Genomic DNA, 15,207 nt, shown 5'->3' with positions numbered 1-15,207 from the left:
GTGGGAGGAAAAATTCCACCTGCCAGTCACCAAGGCATGTTGACTCTCCTTCACAAAGTCAGCAGCAGCTGACCACATTTTCAAGATGGTCATGTCATCGTAAAAATCTTCAGGTGTCTTTCTTTTTGTCATGGTCTGTATTTCTTGAAAAGCTTCCCAAAAAGTGAATTGTAGTTTAAATTCATCTGAGCTTCATCTATTTTACATAAAACCCTGTAGGCTTGTGCTTCTCAGATCTTGATGTGCACACAGGGATCTGGTGATCCTGTTAAAACGTAGTCTGATGGGTGGCAGGGGCTGTCGAAGATCCTGCTGTCCACTAACAAGCTCCACACACTTTCGGTAGCAAGATCATGGAAAATCCTTGACAACCCCAATCCGAATTCCCTAAATGGCACTGCAGTAACCCCTTAATTTTCGTAAACAAGGCTGTTTTGTGCATTTGTTTTTAGGGGACAGATAATTGCTGTGTGTGAAGTATTGTTCTAAACTCTGTGTGTTGTACAAAGAATGGAAACTTTCCTCCACATGTGAGCCATGTACTCTTTTAAATTAGATATCTCATGCCAAAACCCATCCTTCTTTCCCCCCAGCAAGTCTTAGGGTACTGAATTTTTTTTTAAGATTTTATTTATTTATTCATGAGAAACACAGGAGAGAGAGAGGTGAGTCACAGGCAGAGGGAGAAGCAGACTTCCTGTAGGGAGCACGACATGGGACTCAACCCGGGTCTTCAGGATCAGGCTCTGGGCTGAAGGCGGCGCTAAACCGCTGCGCCCCCACCCCCACCCCCCACCCCCCGGCTGCCCTAGGGTGCTGAATTTTAAGAGCTAATTCGTTACATGGTGGCAGGTTAGAAAGGCCGAGTGCCCTCTAGAAATCACGTTGACCGTCTCCCCCATCCCCCCTGATGCGCGGACATCACTGGGAACTCCAGGGAGGAAGGCCAGAGTGAGGCAGGAAGTTGGCCAGGCTGCAGTGCCAGCTCTCTGCACCCCGCCTCCACCCCCCACCCTAGACCCCCAAACCAGTTTTGATTGGTTTCCCTTGTGGGGAACTTGCTGGAACCACGAATTCATCCTGATGTTTAAGGCCTGTTGTCAAGCACAACAGGGTTATTTTCAAAAACTAAACGGTTTCTGGTGATCTTACACGAGCCACAGAATGTGAAAGTAGTCATTTTTATAAAGTGCCTGAAAAAATCTAGTAATTATTGTTCCAAACAAGCCGCTCTTTCTCTTCAGTCTGTCTGACATGGAAAGAAAAAGAAAATCCTTTCCAAGTGAGCAGTCTTTTAGGGAGCGCTGCTAGCCCTGGCTGGCCTCGGGTCAGCAAGGACAGAGGACCCCTGCGTTTTCCTACAGATGCATCTTGTCCTGGGGGCCAAAACACCCCTCAAAGCAGCCGTCTCTGGTGGGAAAATAGGTTTACATTTGAGGGGCTCTGTGTCTTACGGTTTTAGGGGACAGTGGTGGGCATGAAGGTGAATTTTTTTTTCTTACATCTAAACAGTACATGAAATATGACTGTAATCTCTTACTGAGCTCATGGAAAAACTCAAGTCATCGAATGTTAGTTTTACAGATGAGGGAAGTTTTACAGAGAGATTACCTGACTCGCTCCAAAGACCATAAATCTTGCTGCAGGGAGAGCTGGGCCGGGAAGGCAGGGCTCCCGGGCGCTCACATACCAGAGGCTTCTTCCCTGAAACTGAGATGTAGCCAGTGCTCGGGCCCCAGGGGAGATTTCAAGCCTGAGCCTGGATCTCCTTGAGGACTTCCTCGTGTCCTGTGCCAAGCAGTCATGTTGAAACAGAGAAATGTTCGGCTTGAAATTAATTAAATGATCATTTTCACATGATTGCTTCTATAGCTGCTATTCAGTGACTTCTATTATATAGAACAATTAACCGGGGAGAAGTAAGCAACTCCTATTTATTGGCCACTCTACTCGAGCTCCATTATGTAATCTAACCTAAAGTCCTGTGAGGTAGGTTTTATTATCATCTCTATGAGAGAAGTAGCCACTGAAGCTCACAGGAGTTTAACAACTTGCCCAAGGCCACGCAGTTTATAAGTAGGAGGACTGGGATTTGCACTCGGGCCACTGCCCCCAGAGCCTGGCCTCCACATCTCTGCTCTACCAATGCCATTACTCGGGCAAGGCTGGCTCTCTACCCGGGGGACTCTGGTGTGGGGACCCCACCTTTGCTTGAAAGGTGAGCCACCAGACAAAATTGCCAAGGGCTACTTCCTTCCTTTCCTTCCCAGAAATTTCCTATTGTTTCTTACCCTGCCCTTTTTGTCAAAACCACCCCAAATTTCTAACGGAGTCCAGCTCAGACGACAATCCATGGAGGCTGCTGTGTTGCTCAGACCTCAGCCCCCCCGCCCCTTGAACCCAGCCTTCCCAGCCGGTGATCCAAGAAGCCATCCAGACTGACTCACTAAGTGGGGTCCTTGCCAAAGACACCTCTCTCTTTGCGTGACCCCTGGCTGAGCAGAAAGTCAGCTGGTAGGATTTTTTGATGTGGAAATCATCAAAACAGTTCTTCCTATCCTGTTCTCTGGCTTTTCTCCCCAGAGGCTCCAGGAAAAAAGGAGATGACAATCAACTCCGTGCTGAGGCAAAGAACTCACAGATCAAGTGGAGCTAAATCCCAGGGACCCGAACCCAGAACTTAAAAGGACCAGGAGAGACATTCTCCTCTCTCAGAAAGTTGTTTTTGGGGAAGTTCATCTATTCCAGACTGAGGTACATGCTTGACAGTGCTCACCGGCGAGCCAACCAGAGGCTAGATAGAACCCGCTCAGTGATGGGATCCAGCTGGAAATCTCTGCCCCAGCTGGCGATGACGGTGGCTCTCTGGAATCCCCCACTCCACGGGCCTCCCTTCAGGGCTCCTTCTCTGCCTGCCCCTCAGCCTGTCAGACGGATCCTCCCCAGGCTTGGAACCTGCTTCCTCCTCTCCCCTCCCCCCCACTTCTTCTCCTTCTCTTGCCCCACTACCTGCTACTGTGGTGACTCAAGTCTGCGTCTCCAGTCCTCACGCCTGCCCTGGACCTCTCCACCTGGAAAGGCAGGGGGCTCAGCAGGCGTGATGTGAACACACCCAGAGTCATGCCATACTCCCCACTGGCACCCCGACGTGCACCATCCTGCATCCAGTCATCCCAGCTACAAGCCTCCATTGCTTCTCACTGGCCCCCTCACTCCCTTACCCCCTATTGCCCATGGGGTGTCCAAGTCTAGTCAATGCTACCCTGAAATCTCCCTGACACCTGTCCTCTCCTCTCTACTCCCTCCCTCCCCTCAAGTCAGGCCCCAGTAGCTTTTACTCCCTTAGTACTCGGGCCCCATCCCCTCAGCTGCTCTGCTCCACGCCTCTCCCTTCACCCCCCACTCTGATTATCCCACTTTCTCTTTCTTCTTCCTTTCCGTCAGCCTCTAACACGTCCAAGCCTCTCATGATTTTGTCTTCCCCTGGCCCCCACCCCGACTCTCCCCTTCGCTTCCCAGACAAGATTCTTGAAAGAATCGTTTATACTCTGTACTTGGGTCTCCACACACACACCACCACCATCACCACCACCACCACCCCCGCCCCCAGGCTCTCCGTCAAACCACCACAGGCTGCCTTCGGCCATCCTGCTGCCCACAGCCAAATCCCCAGGGGCTCTCTGCAACACAGCAGGCCCCGTGGATCTGTCATGTGTGCAGCATTGCTGCTAGCAGCCTCTCCTTGAGGGCACCCTCCCCACTGCCAGCTCCGCTCCCCATCTCCTTCTGCTCCCCCATCAGCTGTGTCACTTGCTTTGCGGCTGCTATGTGTCTGTCAGGGCCCATCCCTCACCTCCTGCTCTGTCTGTCCTCCCCAAGAGTTCGTGCACTCCCACAGTGTCAGCTTCATGTATGCCCAGGTGACTCCCACATGTGAATCTCCACCCCATCCCTCCTGGAGAGCCACATCCTGTATCTGGCTGCCTGTGGGACACTCCACCTGGATGAATCACAAGCACACCAAACTCTACTTACCCTCTCTGGCAAACCTGCAACCCCGTCCGTGTCCCTTATTGTAAAAATGGTGTCACCACCCACCAAGATGCCCATGCCAAGAGCCCCTAAGTCATTGTGCCTCCTCCTTCTCCCCTCCTTGGGTACAGCATCCAAGTTCTGCTGCTACTTCCTACACACTCCTCAAATTTGCTCACTTTCCTCAATGCCCACTTCCACCCCACATATGGCCCTCCTCCTAGTCACCTGACCTTCTGGGCTCCTGCCTTGCTGGGCTGTATCTGAGCATCTCTTAGCCTGTTCCTGACACTGATGCCCTCACTTGTCTGCTTTTCCATCACCAACAGGACTCTGCGACACCTCTTCCAGCCTCCTCCATCCTTGACTCCACCTCCCCATTCTTCATCTAGATGCCATTCACTAGGCCCTCACTGTCTCCCCATGGCTAGCAGATGGTGATTAATAGGAGCTTGGGTGACTACCAAGGGCCCTCCCACGTGACCATTTGCTGAGGTGCTCCGAGCTCCTCCAGGGCAGGAATCTTGCCCCTTCCGTCTCTTTGCAGCACCAGGCACAGGGTGCTGCAGAGACGTTTAGGCAGAGAATGAGTGTGCACCGGGTGAGGGACCCCACCCTCCTGCCGGGTTCCCAGGGGAGCTTAGCGTCCAACAAAACCCGTCGCACTTATTTCTGGCTTCTGTCGATGATCAATCGATGGATCCACCCTAAGGTTTACTCCCGAGTTAGCCGCCCGGGTGAGGTTCCGACACGCAGAGGCCAGCGCGGAGGGAGGGCGACGGGCGTCCGCAGGGCCCGCGCCCCCGGAGTCTTGCAGCGAGGATGAGGAGGGTGTCTGGGCTGCGGGAGCGGCAGGCCTGGGGGAGCGAGGCGTGCGGAGCCCCCCGCCGCCAGCCCACCCCCACCCCGCGGGAGGGCGGGGGGCGGAGAACCGGGAGAGCGCGGCAGGGAGCGGCGCGGGCGCGGCGCAGCGGGGGGCCGGGCGGGGCGGGGCGGGGGGGGGCGGGGGGGCGGGGCGGGGGGGGGCGCGGGGCGCGGGCGGGCGGGCGGGGGCGGGGGCGGGGGCGCGGGCGGGCGGGGGGGCGGGGCGCGGGGCGGGGCGGGGGGCGCGGGGGGCGCGGGGCGGGGCGGGGCGGGGGGGCGGGGGCGCGGGCCGCCCGGCTTCCCCGCCCCTCGCGGCCGCCGCCTACTTAAGCGGGCCCGCGGCGGCGGCGCTCTCACTTGCCCAGGTCCCGGCCCGCCGCTCCATGGCGCTCCTCGTGCGGCTGCTGCCCGTCGCCCTGGCGCTGGCCCTGGGCCCCGCCGCCACCCTGGGGGGCCCCGCCAGGTCGCCGTACCAGCTGGTGCTGCAGCACAGCCGGCTCCGGGGCCGCCAGCACGGGTAAGGCGGCCGCCGCGCGGGGGTGGCGGGGGGCGGAGCGCGGCGGCCAAGCTCTGCGGGGGCTTCGCGGAGGACCCGCGCGACCGCCCAGCGGCCACCCTGCGTCCGGCCAAGAGCGCTGGGCGACCGAGGCTTTCGGCGTCAAGTCCCAGGAGGAGGGAAGGGGGCTTGCGCTCTGCCCCGGTGACGGTGCGGAGGTGGCGGGGGGAGAGGAAGCCCACCCCACAGGGCACGGCCTCAGCGCCTCCAGACGTGGCCCCGGCGCCACGCAGCCTGGCAGCCTCCCGGGCCGGCCGTCACCTGGCGGGGCCCGACGCCCGCTACCTGGCCCCGGGCGGTGCTCCCAGGCACAGTTGGCCGTGTGGCCGCCCCTCCCCTGCCAGGTGAAGAGCAGAAGTCCCTGGGCCCCCGCACACATCGTGCAGACTGGGAAACTGAGTCCGGAGAGGACACATCGCTTTCGTACAGCCCTGCAGGATGCCCTGGAGCCCCGATTGGAACCTGCCTTAAGAGGAAAGCTGCGGTTATAAACGTGGGATATTATCGTTGCCGACGCTGACAGCGTGTTGGCTTCAGGAGGCAAACCCAGGCAGACGTGGGCCCAGACCCGGGCGGGCTGGGATGGGTGATATCTCTGCATCCCTAACTGAGCCATCCTGCTCCACACTTAACCAGGCTTGGCCGTAGCTTCCAGCCTACCTGGTTGCACCAACTCTTTTTCACAACTAGGTAAAACTCTTATGTGGATAAAGTCACGTGGTGGCCCACATGCCACTGGGCCTTAGCAGGAGTTCAGATGCTATTGGATCTGGCATTCGAACCCAGTAGGGCCCAGACTGCCACATGACTGGCAGAGGTATACTCAGGTTAAAACCCACTTTGGGGGTGACTAGAGTTGACTTCAGAGGCCTTGCAAAACCTTGGTTCTGTGCCCTGAGGAGGACTCCAGGGTAGGTGCAGGCTGGCCCTCATAGGGAGCTGTCATCCTTGTTCCCTCTGCCTGTGGCCTTATATATGGGTTCACTTGGCCTGTCTGGTGCCCAGGGCTGCAGGGAGGGGATTTCTGCAGAGAGGAATCAAGTCAGGGTGAGCCACAGTCTTGGTGTCCTCCTGGAAAGACTAGAGCACCAGGGCATGCCCAGGGGTCTTTAGGGAAGGGGAGAATCATCTTGGATTTAGGCTGTGTGTGCAGAAGGCTGAGGGGCCAGCTCAGAAAGTTGAGGGCAGATGAGGCCTAAAAGTCAAAATGTGTGCCGTTGGCATTCTCACTGTCTCTGTCCTCCTGCCTTTCTTGCCAAAGAAGCATATTCAGTTTGGGTGCCGCAATCTGCTTGGGAGGTTTCTGTTCCCTCCATATCTTAGCCACTAAGTCAGGAGACGATCCGGATAGCACGCCCTGCAGCACTGTCACGCAGAATGGTGTCTCTGTGCACACTAGAGTGAAGTTTCCCAGAAGGTGTTGACAGGGTTCCGCCAAGAATCGTCTCTACAGAAAACCTCCTTCCCTTCGGAGCTCAGGAGAGACACCAACCACCTGGAAAATACTACCTTTTTTTTTCTTTTTTCTTTCTTTTTTTTTTTTTTGCAAAGCAAGTGTTCTTCATTATGCACTTCAGATATTAGATTAACTTCCTCTGCACCCCTCCTCCCCCGGCCTCTGCAGGCTGATCCTGTTGTTTCACTTCTTGGGGTGCAGTTGGAAAGGCCTGTAGAGATCTGCGATGGGCAGGATGGTCTGAGAGGCCACCCATGCACCATCCGCGTGCCTGGTAAAGTGTGGGTGTGCAGGCAGATGACCTGTGACAAAATGGTTGCAGGTACCGTTGCCTTTACTGTGATCTAACTGTCCCTGAAAGTGCCACAAGAGTGCCTGGCCTTGCACATGGGTGTGGCACCCTGGGGAAAATGCATGACATTGTTCAAGACCCAGTCTTTCCATCAGAGAGAGGAGTGATGAAAAAGGAAGGGAAAAAAAAAATCTCTGCTTTTTTAAGGCCACGCAGTAGGCTCCAAGACCTGAAGGAGAACTAGCAAGCCTGCCTCGCTCCTGCACCGCACTCTCTGGCCCCAGCCCCAGTTTGCTTAAATCTTCACCACGACACAGGAGATCTGTTGTTCAAGCTCCCATTTCACAGACGGAGAAACTACAGCTTGGTGGGGTGGAGTGACTGAGTTCCAGCACAGGGAGCTCTTGGAAGGGTAGAGACTGTGATGTGGTCTCCTGACTCCCCGCTGCATCCATGTTGCTCTAGAGAGGGGTTAAAAAATACTGACAGAGAAATAAAAGTGCATTTGCACTTCAGATTGTCGGCATTTAGAACTGGACTGGATTTCCTGAAGCACTTGATTTTCAAATCCAAGTTGGACAGCAGAGCTGTTGTGCCGGAGGCAGGAGGCCCAGAAATGGCTAGGTCATTTCGATTAAACTTCAGCCTGGATTTCCTGTGGATGCAGCCCACCCCTCCCACCCTGTGGGGAGAGCGAGCCCCCCCCCCCGCCTGCACCCCTGTCTCAAAGGGCTGCGGCAGTGGAAACTCACTCCACGGAGGAATGTTGGAGCCACATCCACAAGAGACTTACTGAAGATTCGCCAACCGCCTACAAAAGTTGCAGGGAATTCATCGACAGTAATTGTTTCCTGCTCGACCACATAGAAGGAAGGAGATTGTACAGCAATAAACAGTACCTAGGGCTGCAGTGTGGCCAGTGGGGACTCTCTGAGGGTTATTTGGGGACAGCTGTAACCTGTGAATCCCAGGCAGCAGACAGAGGAGCAAAGTGGCTTTGGTTAGAATCCTCTGGAGGCTGTGGGCACCTGGTCAGACCCAGCTCGGACTAAGGGGACATGGGCTTACCTCCCTGCTGGCCTGGGGTTTGCACCTTTAACCTCCCTTGCCTTCCGCTTTTTCCATTGACTCACTGACATATAGTGCGCCTCCCTGAGCCACTCACCTTTGCCTCCTGAGCCACAAACTAGACAAGAGGTGCCATCCACGTGGTAGAGGAGAGAGGGCAGGGAAGCAAAGGGTCCGCACACCCTCCTCCCCAATAACCCAACTCTGAGTATTTGAGAACTGCCTACGTTCCTGCAGCCAGCACGATGGGGATGGTCGGTGCAGCTCTTGCCAAAGAACCTGTGTCCTCCCGACAGCAAGTGATGATTACAGAGTACATTTTTAAAGTAACAGAGGGAGTGGTATGTAAAAGTGACACCTGAATTTCTTAGGACAAGGAGGTTCTGTGGAAGCCTCAGGCTCTTTGCCTTGCTGTCCTCTGGCTTGTGCTTGGGCAGATAAACTTCCCGCCTCAGGTCAGGAGGACCCCCTCCCAAATGTCACAACACAGCCACAACTAGCTCCTCTTCCCCACGGGCTCCTGATGAAGATCCTCCCACCACATGGCCTGAGCATGGTCTGGATCATGACTTGGGACATTGATTAAAAAAACAAAACTGCATGGCTCCGGGATGGACGCTTCTCAGCAGAACCGTGGGCACTGCAGTCAGCTTCTCCAGACTTCCTGAGGAACTCCTCTGAGTGGGTGGTCCTGGGAGCAGCATTTTCAGCAAGGTCATTCCAAACTCTTTCTTCACCCTGACCCCGTGCTAGGACCCATCTGGAATGTAAAAAAGAACAAGGCAGGGAACCTCGTCCTTTGGAGGATAATTGGAAAAAATAGAGATGTGTACTCTGAACAGTGTTGGATTCTGTTTGGTACCAAGCATCAAACAAGGGCCATATTGCAAGTGAGAGGCGCACAGAAGTGTGTCACCTGGGCACTGGAGGAGGCCTTCCTGGGGACAGCAGAATCAGGCTGGAGCCTAAGTAGTAAAAGAATGAGAGTCCAGTGGGAGAGTGTTTCCTAATGAGGTCCTGACTATGGTCACCATGGTTGTGTTCAGAGCCAAGCTCCTGGCCTAGGAACGTAGAGCATGTCTATGTGGAGCTGCTGGGGGTGCCGGGTCCAGGCCTTGGCCTCCCCTCAGGACAGTGGGGCTGGCTATGTGCTCCAGGGTGCTGGGTCAGAGTCTTTGGACATTTTGGTTCCGTGGAGCTTGGAGGTACTGAGAAAGGCTGGGAGCTTCTCTCAAAGCTGCCTTGCTTCACAACCATATGACTTAAACTAGTTTCACAACCTGTAATATGTGATCTTAAAATTTTAAGATGCTTTTATCTGTGCGTACCAAGTATCTGTGTCAAAGAAGGATACTTGGTGAAATTATGTCAGTGTGTGAGATACACTTGGCCAGAATTAAATTTGGTAGGAGACTTGCAGGGGCACTGGAAATTGATTGAGACAGTGTCTACCCCTGAGCCACCCACCAAAACCAACACTGAGATGACTGTCCCTTCTCCATATCTAGAACATTCTAATAACCTGGGAGGGCCCACGTGGTGGGAAGAACATGGTAGTGGGGCAGACATGCTGCTCATTTTGCCAACACCGCCGCTTTCATTTCAGCCCCAACGTGTGTGCCGTGCAGAAGCTCATTGGTACCAACAAGAAGTACTTCACCAACTGCAAGCAGTGGTACCAGAGGAAAATCTGTGGCAAATCCACGTGAGTATCCATAACCACTCAAGACTACCAGCCACCAAAGTGGCCGCCCTGAATGTCTGGCAGCAGCGGGGCCCCTGGGCCTGGGCCAGCCTTCTGAAAGGTTAGCCTGCATCAGGAGTCATGAAGATGCGTGTGCAAACGTGTCGGGGAACTGTTGCTGGGGAGTGGCCTTTTTAGCAAGCTGGCCGATTTGGGTTCGTATGTTTAAGGCTCCTGAAAGGACCTGGATGTATTTTTCATGGCTGATGGGGGATTATAAGAAGCATGAAATACGGAGTGTGCCTTGGGGGTGGGGGTGGGGTGTGGATGCTTCTCCATGCTCACCGAGTGGTACAAAGCCGGTGGAGATGCTCCCGGCCTGGATCTCTAGGCAAGAAGGCCCATGGGTGAACTTACACACCACTCCTGCTCTGCTGCCATGAGGTAAACATCCCCCAAAAGACTGGGTACCTAGGAATATGCGTGTTATGAGGCAGCAAAGCATAGGCTCAAGACTCCCCCATTCCAAGGCTGGCTCTGCCACTTACCTGGGCAGTTTGCTGCACAGCCGTAGCCCTCAATTGCCTCATCTGTCGGATGGGAGTAACTAAGGACTCCCTTACGGGTCATCACGAGGATGTACAGTGATGGAGATGCAAAGCTGAATAGGGTGCCTTGCACTAGTAAGTGCTGTTATTGTGGATCTAAGTCCTGCAGGCAGAAGTGAGAGTGCCAGTGGCGTAGGGACCATTGTGCTTACGAAAGGGCCTGTGGGTGCCTCTGGCAGCACCCGGGGAAGTGGCATTTGCCCCAGCTGCCTTGCTGCCTGTGGAAACAGGGTGGCATGTGTGTTCTAACAGAATTCCCCAGCAACCCAATCTGTTTTAGCACTATGAGTCAACAGCAGCTCTCAAGGCTGGCTCTGTGCTGCAGATGGGAAGAAGTGCTAATGAGAAGCCTCCTGAGCCACTTGTGAGGGCCTGACCTTCCTCTTGTCTACAGAATAGGAAGATTAAGAGCCTCTAAGCCACTGTGTTGAACTCCTTCCCATGCTAGGGATTTTTAAATGTATTGCTAGGGACATTGCTTTTGAGTAGACCTGTCTTCCCACTCCATAGCCTGTTGGAGGAAGAAAAAGTGCTCGTTCCTTAAAATGGACCTAGAAAATAAATATCCCCACTTGCAATTCTGATTGTCTTAGGCAATTATGGATCCTGGTATGAATCAAGAGAAATTGGGGGGACGCCTGGGTGACTCAGTGGTTGAGTGTCTGCCTTTGGCTCTGTCCTGGGACCAAGTCCTGCATCAGGCTCCTTGCGTAGAGCCTGCTTCTCTCTCTGCCTGTGTCTCTGCCTCTCTCTGTGTGTCTCTCATGAATAAACAAATAAAATATTTAAAAAGAGAGAGGGAGAGAAATTGGGGTCATGGCAGAGCTGGGGAGAGACCAGCAGCTCCCTGGGAGCTTGCGTAGGGCAGACCCATGACTGCTGGCTCCTGCTTGACCATACCCAGCCTCAAAGGTGAGGGGTGAGTGAGCTAATAGGACACAACTTCTGCATTCAGTGAATCAACACCCAGCAGTAGATCTTGCTGTTGTAGACAAAAAGAGATTATGCGAATTCCATACCATACATTCTTCCTTGGTGTCCCCAGTTAAACAAATCAAAAAAAGTCTATAGTACTGTTTGATTTTTTTCCCCCATGTATGTGTATTATCTACTCCGTTAAACAGTTAATTCCTTAATTAAACATAGAATAAGGCTGCATATAACTGCTTCTCAGAAGATGACTGAAGAAGACCGTTACCAAGCAAACAGCTCTTCTCCATCCCAGAGCCTTTGGGTCTCAGGAGTTCCACATTTTTGTTAGTCTCAATTTCCCTAAAAAGTAAGACCTGCGGGGATCCCTGGGTGGTGCAGCGGTTTAGTGCCTGCCTTTGGCCCAGGGCGCCATCCTGGAGACCCGGGATCGAATCCCACGTCGGGCTCCCGGTGCATGGAGCCTACTTCTCCCTCTGCCTGTGCCTCTGCCTCTCTCTCTCTCTCTCTCTCTCTGTGTGACTATCATAAATAAATAAAAATGTTTAAAAAAAATAAAAAAAAAAAAGTAAGACCTGCTTGTGATGTCAAGCTGGCAGTGGGGCGGCATTTGGGTGGCCTTATGTGGGGGCATTGGCCTGACCGGTTGACAGTAGCTTGGTAACGTTGCCCGGCTGTGCCCCAGCTGACACTGCTGTCAATGGTGAGTCATCTTGGCTCGCTGGTTCTTGGTACCTACACCCTTCTCCATCTGTGTGCCAGGACAGGGCACAGCCATGCAGCTGTGTGTTGGCAAGTGTTCTCAATGACCCATTCTTCCCTCTGGGCAGGCATAGCTCTGAGACAGTGGTGATGTTGTGGTACAGCAGCCGCAGTGGGCTGTGAGTGGGAAAGGGGTGTAGCGTGGGGTCACACAGCTCTCAGAGCCTAGTTGCAGATGCTGACAAGGGCTTATAAAGCCAGAAGGGGATGGTGTGCACATTCAGCTCCTCCATGTGGCCATTGCTTTGGGCCACATCAAAAAGAGGAAATGAGGATAGGAAAATACAGGCTGATATAAAACTGCACAATCCAGGACAAGAGGATCCCTTCCTGGAACATCATGTGCAACGTCAGGAAGGTGGAGCTGACTTGGAAGAGGTCCAGAGGACGCAGGGAGGGAAAGGGGAACTCATCCTCATTGTCAGGGAACTGAGATGGATTGGCCTTGCACCTCACTTATGGACGGGGACAGAAACCCATGAGAGAGCTGCCATCGGTTCCCCAGGAGTTCGGTGCCATAGGTGGTCAGGAAGGGAGGTGGGGAAGGGCTGTGTTGGCTGGAGATGACATCAGCCTTGTGAAAATGGATCCCCAGGTACATTTATTTGGGTCTAGACCAGACTGGGAAATGGGGAACATAGCTGTGGTTGGAGCAAACAGGACTGTCTCCACGTGGGGCCAGCTTGGGCAGTGAGAATTTTCTCAGCAAGACTCTAGGGAAGAGGCTGGAGCAGAGGTGTGTGTTAGGGTGCAGGGAAGCAAAGTATCACAGGGCAAGAGGCAGCACAGGTCACCTAGAGGAAGAAGCATTGAAATTTGAAAGGAGACAAATGGCACCAAGCCCAGGGCTACAGGGTGAAGACTCTGCAGTGTCCAGTCACACAGAGACCCAGAGCCTGGAGCCATTTGTCTGCTTCTGTGAGGCCCTGGACTCCTGCTCCATGGAAGGAGGGAGGGGACCAGCCACACTCTGTACTCCGGCCGGAGGACACTACATTGTCTTCAGACAGTGGCTTTTCTGCAGTTCCAAGGAGAAAAGAACCTGAGTCTTTGGTGCCACTTGTCAAGCCTCCCATCTGGATTTTATTACAGGACGTGGTTACCAGTGGGCCCCTATTTAGCTATGTGAGTGGATTTTATTACTTGCAAATTCACATTAGCTTTTATTCCAGATCCTGAAGAGCACCAGAGTGCTACAATAGTTAATCAAACAAAGAGGGCTGGGGGTGAGGGTGAGACAGCATCCCACTCTGTGACTCCAGGCCCCAGTCTGATCAGTCACCATAAAAACTTTATGTGCACAGCTTGAGCGACGGTGCAGGAAATTATGGTCAGGAAGCCCTGCTGCCTCCCAACAGGCCTCCTTTGTGTGAGCCCCACGAGGTGGAGGCCTACTTAGCAGCCAAGTCAGATCGGGGTTGAGATCATGGGGATGCAATAGTCCTAGCTGGAGCTCAGACATCCTGCATGTGTGGCATAGGCGCCACCAGCAGGGGAGCCGGCAGGTACGGCCGGTAGCTGTGCATTCCCCAAGCCTTGAAGTTGTTTCGTGAGCAACAGTACATTCCTGAGCTCAGCAGCCCTTCTGGAAAGCCGAGATGAGGTGGCAGGGCACACCCATTTTCCTAGGAGCAAGCCTTGCTCTGTTCAAGGGCTGAGATATTAATTCTGCTTCCGCACTGCGTTTAGGCTTTACCGAAGGCAGCGATCCAGCCTTTACCGAAGGCAGCTGGGGTAGGGCTGGGCCTTCCCATCAGCTGGCAAGGCTCTTTCCAGCAGGTCTCGTGCTGGCAGGGCCCCCAGGGACGTCCGCTATGAAGCCAAAGAAGAGCCCTCCTTTTCCTCCTTTCCTGTGTCCCACAACCTTGGTCCCTGAGGACAGAGAGAAACCAGCCGGGGATGCCAGGCTGTCCCCAGGCCCATTGCAGCACTTCCTTCCCTGTTTTACATTCCTTGTGCAGCCACGTGGGACCCCATGGATAAAGTCCTTCCAAACAACCGAGATTTGACATGTACCTTGCACCAGGGGTTCACCCAACACCTTTGTTGTACAGGATTTCCTGAAGGTTCTGTCCCACTCTGTAAATTCCAGGGAGGCGGCTTAGCTGACAGGGGATCATGTTCTGGTGAGTATTTCCGTGACTCCTTGTGCCGTCTGGGGTAATGCCCTGTGGTGGGCAGAATAACGACCCCCTACAGGTGTCCACATCCTAATCCCTGAACCTGTAACTGAAGGAAAAAGAGCCTCTGCTGATACAATTAGGTTAAGGATCTTGGGAGGCGAAGATTATCCTGGGTTAACTGGTGAGCTCCGTGTGGTAATAAGGGTCCTTATGAGAGGGAGGCAGGAAGGCCAGAGCCAGAGAAGGAGAGGAGGTTGGAGTGATGTGACCACAGCCTCCAGAAGCTGGAAAAGACAAGGAATACCTTCTCCCCCAGAGCCTCTAAAAGGAATACAGTCTTTGATTTTAGTCTCTTAAGGCCGCGCTCTGGGTCTGACATCCAGAATTGTAAGATGATAAATTTGTGTTCTAACCACTGGATGTGGGATTATTTGTTACTGTAGCAATGGGAAACCCATGCAGGCCCCATCTGTTGCTTTCTGTAGGTGGTTTATGGGGGAATCATATTGTCACACTGTGATTTGATTGGTGAGCTCATGCAGGACGTTGCTTTCAGTAAAGTTACTAACCAAACTTTAATTCTCATTATACCTGGAGTTTTTCCAAAAAAGGCTCAACAACTGAGCACTTAGTATATATCAACCTGGGTGGCTCAGCGGTTGAGTGTCCACCTTTGGCTCAGGGTGTGATCCTGGAGTCCTGAGATCGAGTCCCACATCGGGCTCCCTGCATGGAGCCTGCTTCTCCCTCTGCCTGTGTCTCTGCCTCTCTCTGTGTCTCTCATGAATAAATAAGTAAAATCTTAAAAAACAAACAAAAAACCCAGCAGCTG

General features: G+C 53.8%; 1 protein-coding gene across 1 annotated transcript in view; it reads left to right on the top strand.

Moving 5' to 3' along the window:
- The first annotated feature begins 5,240 nt into the window (after positions 1-5,240).
- Positions 5,241-15,207, top strand: part of TGFBI (transforming growth factor beta induced) — a 33,255-nt gene continuing 23,288 nt past the window's right edge. Inside the window, exons 1-2 of the mRNA XM_055302770.1 lie at positions 5,241-5,413; positions 9,875-9,973. Coding sequence (XP_055158745.1) covers positions 5,280-5,413; positions 9,875-9,973 — 233 coding nt within the window. The 5' untranslated portion in view covers positions 5,241-5,279. The remainder of the gene's footprint in view (positions 5,414-9,874; positions 9,974-15,207) is intronic.

This window comes from Nyctereutes procyonoides, unplaced genomic scaffold (genome assembly GCF_905146905.1).
Source record: "Nyctereutes procyonoides isolate TBG_1078 unplaced genomic scaffold, NYPRO_anot_genome, whole genome shotgun sequence".
NCBI lineage: Eukaryota > Metazoa > Chordata > Mammalia > Carnivora > Canidae > Nyctereutes > Nyctereutes procyonoides.
This window is presented reverse-complemented; position numbering and strand designations above follow the sequence as displayed.